The following is a 6,989-nucleotide window of genomic DNA, read 5'->3' as shown; positions in this document are numbered from 1 at the left end:
ACATCATAGTCTGTTTCAGACTTTCAGTTGATGAATAGTTTTGTATCACGTAACTTTTCTGTTATCTTATTTGCTGACAATCTTATGCGGAAGATAGACCATACGAAATTAACCTAGCCTTGATTGAGCCGGCTTAACCCCTCACAACTGTAGTAGAGGTTTTGTATTTGATCTGACAGAAAACAACTCATACATTAATTTCGACACACATTCGCTCATGTTTATCTGATGTGTGCCTTTTGTTTTCATTGTTTGTTAGAAGGAAATCAGAATACTAGAAGGATTTTTGTTGATATGAGCAGTAACGCTGCTGAAATTAGTAAGTTTCCAGACATGTCGCTCTTCTTTAGGGCTACTGTACCATCTGACGATTTCAGGACCGCGATTAATCATCTACTCCAGCAGGAACTGCCTCTACAAGGTTCTTATTTCTTGCTCTATAACTGGAATTCTGGAAATAACAAAAGGCGGAAAATGATATCTTACTCTCATATTATGTGTCAGTTAAAGTTGACATCAAGGACAACACCGCAACTGTCAGGGTAGGAAGCGATAACAACTCAAGGACTGCCAATTATGCAATGCTTAGGGTAATTTTTATAAAATAATTTCATGGAGAAAATTAAAAGGAAAATAATTTCTTAGAAATTGTTCCAACAAAGAAAGATATCGTCAATTTGTATAAAATTAAAAAGGAAATAATTTCCGTTTTCATATATTACAGGGTGATGGATGTCGCGCAATGGAAGAAGGGGAGAGTTATAGTACAATTTTTCAGTGGAATAATGCTGACGTTGCTGAGACGTTGAAGAAGGCAATTGAGTTGGATGCTGAGTTCCTGGTGCTGTTTCATGCAGGACGACACAAGAATATTATCTTGAGATTCAGCGTTGAGGACATGGGTTACCTGGAGTTCATGAGGGATTCTGCCGTGATTGTCTCTTCGACTCACTCTAAAAACATCACCAGAACCTAGCTTGCTCGATCATAAATACTGATTCACCATATTGTTTCTGCTTGGTACTACTACTACTACTACTACTACTAATATGTTACATTTCTAATATGTGTTGCTTGGCTTGTAATATTCACAAGATTTCGCCTTTACTTTACTAGGATTGTTGACTTGAGTACGTTTGCAGAATTCTGTGATATATCAATCTTGAAGTTTAGTAAACCGCGTGTGCAAATGAATGCGGACGTAGCATAGTTATAAGTAAAGATTCAATTTACAGAATTGTTTAATGACACAGAATAAGTGGAATATAGGAAATAGTTCTTAGCTGCCAGTACTATGAGCATGAATCGGAATGCTGATGATTGTAGTACATGTAGTTAGTAATCTATTGCTGTGTTCAGTCTGTAAAAGGTCGCATACGGCATGGTGTTTGATATAAGTACTGAAGTGCTCCTTGATATTGAAGGGACTATGAGATGTCAAGTAATCCATCAGTTAGACAGTCGAACCACATCATTACTCGGGTATTTCAAGGAACTCACATACCAAGTCATTTTGCTTTATTCTACTGTAAACCGCGAAAGAATAATAAGTCATTTGCTTGTACGCCTACCTTTTTCCACACCAAAGGCTAACCCGTATCCAAAAATAAAAGTACGGAATAAGAAGGGTGGTGTAATAAGCGGACAGTGCTATGCCTAGTGGTAAATTATACCATGCACCCACGAGTATGGTGCATGTTACTCCCTTTTCTTAATTTTTTTCTTATAATAAATAAATTATAAATTTAATAAATTAGAAAATAATAAAAAAAATATATTATTATTCATAATTTTTATTCCTCTACAAATTGAGATCATATTTGATATATTTTGTTATTTGTTTTATTTTTCCTCACATATTCACATAACGTAATTGACATATTCATATCATATCACATAACTATTTTATATTATGCGATTTTGGTATGAAATTAAACGTTCATGATTATTGTTCAATATATTTGAACAAATAAAGTCATATTCACTACTAAACTATAAATGTCATATTCACTCAAGTGAAAGTGAATATAATGGAACCATCGGATGAATATCACACCCCATAATACATATTCATCAAACTACACTGTCATATTCACTAAACTGAAACTGAATATGATAGTGTCCTATTGTGAATATCGCACTTTAAAACACATATTCATTAAACAATATTGTCATATTCACTAAACTTAAAATGAATATAATAGTGTCATATCGTGAATGTAACCCTACGTAACACTTAAATTGAATATGACTGTGGTAACTTTTCTTAAAAGTGGAAGTTAATTTTTGTTTTAAAATTTTAAAAGAAAAATAAACAAGTAAAAGAAGAAAAAAAGAAAAAAAAAAGGAGGAGGTTGAGGATGAGTGGGGAGTGGGGGGTTTGGAGGAAGTATGTAGTATCCTACACATGGTGTAGGATATAAGAATTGATGCCTAGTAGTCTTCTCAATTTCTAACCAACTTCTCAACTGAATAACTGAATTTCCCACCAAATTATATTAATAAACCACACTGAGCGTAGGATAACTGCTCATCACAGTAACAACTCCACAAAATCTTTAACTAACCTGTAACAGAATAACTAACTACTTTTCCCGCCAATTTTGTACAATTGTATATGACAGCATAATTACAATTCATTTCTCTCACAACCTTCAATTCTCTCTACTTTCATCTATTTTCTTTCCATCGTGTCAAACTCCGAAAACTCTCAAGAAAACAAAATAATCGCCATGTCTGATTCTGAAGAAAGATCGGCTACTGCTAATGTTTCCGACTCCTCAGAAGACCTGTCTATTACCACTCTAGCAAAGAGCCCGTCTTCAGTAGACACGTACGAGTCATCTTCTAAAGACTTGTCTACCATTCAAGAAGGGAGCCCGTGTCCAGTAGACACATGTGAGTCATCTTCTAAAGTCCTGCGTGACGACATTTTTGTTTGCAATTTCAAACCTGCTAAGTATCTGAAAGCTGCAATCGATGTTCTGAGTAATCTTGAAGCCAGTTCCAAATTGTCAGAGAGGATCGATGTTGATAAATAATGTTTTATCAACCGAACCACGATTAAATCCATTTTCCAATAAAAACTTTGAAAGCCTATCATACCAAGCTTTAGGAGCCTGTTTTAAACCATAAAATGCTTTATCAAGTTTATAGACGTGTTTAGGAAAAACATTATCTATGAAGCCCGGTGGTTGTTCAACAAAAACTTCTTCATTTAGATAACCATTTAGGAAAGCGGTATTTACATCCATTTGAAAAAGTTTAATACCATGATGTGATGCAAAAGCTATGAGTATTCGTATGGCCTCAAGCCTAGCTACCGATGCAAAGGTTTCATCATAATCGATTCTCTCTTGTTGGTTATAACCTTGCACCACTAGTCTAGCTTTATTCCTTACGATTTCTCCACTATCATCAAGTTTATTGTGGAAGACCTATCTAGTACTAATTACAGTACGATTAGATGGTCTAGAGACAAGATGTCATACCTCATTCCTCTTGAATTGATCTAGCTCCTCTTGCATGGTCGTCACCCAACATGAGTCATTACGAGTAATGGTGATGTGGCTACGTTTGATTTGTGAGAGGTAGGCATTGTAGGCACAAAAGTTTTGGAGGATGACCCGGTTTTTACTCCTAATTCAAGGTCACTAGTCTTATTTGTGGGAGGATAGGAGCTTTGGCGTTTCCATTTTCTTGGAACAATGGTGTTGGAGGCTTCATTTGTTTCGTTTGGTTACGATGCAACGATTGCGTGGATTGTTGCATGAGGGTGATTTTGTGAGGGTGATTGTGGATCAGTTTCTATTTGAGTAGTGAATGGTTCACTACCATCCTCATTCCCCTGGATGAGTTAGCTCTATCTAAAGATGAGGAAGGGTTAGTTCCCCCTGAATTTTGACCAGCTTCTTCATGCAACAGAGGCTCTGACTGTTGCACAACTTCCTCAACCTCTTCCACCATGTCCATGTCATGACAAATCATTCCAATGTCGAAATCATCATCCTTCTCTTCATCATCAGCCTGTTCATTAGGCATAAAAAGACTAGATTCGTCAAATATTACATGAACGCTTTATTCCATTTTTATAGTCCTTTTGTTGTAAACTTTGTAAGCTTTACTATGACTAGAATAACCAACAAATACTCCTTCATCACTACGAGCATCAAATTTACTTAGGTTGTTTTTGCCATTGTTGTGAACAAAGCATTTAATACCAAAGCATTTTAAATGTGAGATGTTAGACTTTCTTCCTCGTAGTAATTCATAAGGTGTTTCGTTAATTATTTTCCTAATCATGACTCGGTTGTAGATGTAACAAGATGTTTACGGCCTCGGCCCAAAAGTTCTTTGGTACTTTAGAGCTAATGATCATAGTCCTAGCCATGTTTTCAAGAGTTCGATTCATTCGTTCCACAACCCCATTTTGTTGAGGGGTTCTTGCGGCCGAAAAATTATGGCTAATACCATGATCATTACAATAGTCCTCAAATTATGAATTCTCAAATTCGGTTCCATGGTCGAATCTTAAGGATGCAAGTTTTAGACCAAATTTGTTTTGAACCATTTTAACCCAAATTAAGAATTCATCAAATGCTTGGTCTTTGGAACTTAAGAAAAGTAACCAAACATATCTTGAAAGATCATCTACAATCACACAAATATAGCGACTTTCACCCTTGCTAACAATACGCATGGGTCCACATAAATCAATGTGAACAAGTTCAAGGACATGAGAAGTGCTAACACAATTTTTGGATTTAGAGGAGCATTTAACTTGTTTACCTCTAACACAATCATCACAAAGTGATTTAAACTCAAATTTCATGTTAGGCATGCCATCTACTAGGTCAAGTTTCTTGAAAGTATTAAGGGTTTTAGCATTAACATGACCCAACCTTTCCAAAGCAAGGGTTATTTTTGTGAACACTCATACATGATAAAGTTTGACCCGACAATGAGCATAGGTTAGTCATGTACACATCTTTGACACGCTTACCTTCAAGAATTAACTCTCTAGTTTTACCATCAAGTATTCTACATATACTATCATGAAATTCAACAATGTTACCTCAATCACACAATTATGAAATGCTTAGAAGATTGTGTTTCAAACCTTTGACAAGCAACACTTTGTCGACACATAGTGACTTTGACTTACCAACTTTTCCAATACCAATGATTTCACCTCGTTTGTTGTCACCAAAAGTCACCATGCCACCTTTGTAGGCTTCTAGCGAGAGGAATTGGTTTTCTTCTCCTGTCATGTGACGAGAGCATCCACTATCTAAGTACCAATTGCTGCTGCCTCCCACTAATGCCTATACAAGATCAAACAGTTAGTTTGGGAACCCAAACAAGTTTGGGTCCCTTCTTGACACTAGCTTGTTTCACCAAGTCTTTCTTGATCCATACCTTTTTAGCTAATTTAGTGTTATTTTCTAGGTCACGTTTTCTGTTTTCACAATTGTTAAACTCATGACCAGTATTACCACAGTAGTTACAAATAACAAAATCAGAAAGTCCAGCGTACTTTCGTCTTCTAAAATCAGTTTTGCTTGGGTCCTGGTTTCGGATGCAACAGTGCGTGCTACTGTTGCATTTGAAACCAAGTTCAGCATTCTTTGCAAGCTTTTCATACCCTTGGGACTGTTTTAGAGGAAATTTTAAAACATTCTGACTTCCTTCCCATTTTAGGTGAAACATCTTAGCCTCATCTAACTCTTTGGTTAATGTATCAATTTTAGCAAGATGATTAAGATTTAATTGACCTACTTTGTCGAAGGCGTGTTTAGAATGTCTTACTTCATCACTAAGAAATAAGCCAATTTGCTCAAGTTGCTTGTTATCTCTTTTACACAAACTGAGGTCAGCTAGCAGAGAGTCACGTTCCTTAGTTAGTGAGGACACATGTTTTGTGAGAGTCTTAATTTCCCTTTTAGATTCAGATGCAACAGTTTCATCATCTGTTGCATGGATTTGTTCAGCCTTTTTCAGAGTTTCAATTTGAACAAGAAGGTCATCGTTTGATTTTTGCACTCGATCTAAAGCACTTTTAACATGACTTGACTCGTCGTTCAACATTTCAGCAATTTTGACAAGATCATCTTTTTGAATTTCGCATGTTGCAAGATCAATCAAGAGTTGGTCACGTTCTTTTGTTAGTGAGGACACGGTTTTTGACGAGGACTCATCTCCTTTGTTAGACACGGATGCAACAAAGTGCGGTGCTTTCTGTTGCATGCGTTTCATCAACCCTTTTAGCAAGAAACAAATTCTGTTTTCGGAGCTTTTTAATCTCCTTTTCAAGACTCAATGATGTACTAGGTTGATCAACCTCATTTAGACATTCTTTCAAACCTAAATTTTCTTCGGCTATGTCTTCAATTTCAGTTTGCATAGCCTCTAATTTATTGTTTTGGACACGACACTTATCAATGAATTGGTCTAAGAGGAGACAAACTTTGTCTTTAGAGAAAGATCGAACCTTTTTCTTGAGCTGGGTTTGGTGGTGCAGCTGGGTTTTTGCAAGTTCTCTTGTAGTGACCTGAGCCTCCACAGTTGCTGCAATGTTTAGACCTCTTCCCTCTCTTCAGTTGATGTTCTTCATTCTCTCCAGCTTCTTTTCTTCTCTTCTTTCCCTTAGGTCTTCCTGGCATGGTCCTTAAGGGTGGTGGTAGTGGCTCTGGCATAGCAGTAGGTTCCCAATATTTTACCCCAGGCATAAGGGAAACTTTGTTGGCATAGGTGAGCATGTACCTCTCCTTTGAATAGAAATCATCCACATAGTTTTTTGGGTCCATTCTCTTTTCCAAGAGACATGCCATTGCATGTGGGCAAGGTAAACCAGTTAAGTTCCAATGGTTGCACCCACAAGTCTTGTCTAACAAGTTCACAACAACTTGTTCCCCTCTAAGTTCCACCTCAAATTCATGCTCATCAGATTGCATAAAGGTAGCAAATCTGGACTCATCCTTTGCCCAGTC

General features: G+C 36.7%; 1 protein-coding gene across 1 annotated transcript; it reads left to right on the top strand.

Moving 5' to 3' along the window:
* Positions 1-257: 257 nt before the first annotated feature.
* Positions 258-1,282, top strand: LOC141596101 (uncharacterized). Its single transcript, XM_074416175.1, has 3 exons — positions 258-421; positions 505-590; positions 725-1,282. The coding sequence occupies exons 1-3, from the start codon at positions 295-297 to the stop codon at positions 974-976; spliced, it is 465 nt and encodes a 154-aa protein (XP_074272276.1). The 5' UTR covers positions 258-294; the 3' UTR covers positions 977-1,282.
* The last annotated feature ends 5,707 nt before the right edge of the window (positions 1,283-6,989 follow it).

The sequence above is a fragment of the Silene latifolia genome, chromosome 1 (genome assembly GCF_048544455.1).
Source record: "Silene latifolia isolate original U9 population chromosome 1, ASM4854445v1, whole genome shotgun sequence".
Classification (NCBI taxonomy): Eukaryota; Viridiplantae; Streptophyta; class Magnoliopsida; order Caryophyllales; family Caryophyllaceae; genus Silene; species Silene latifolia.
The sequence above is the reverse complement of the archived record's forward strand: the minus strand, read 5'-3'. Positions and strand labels throughout refer to the sequence as shown.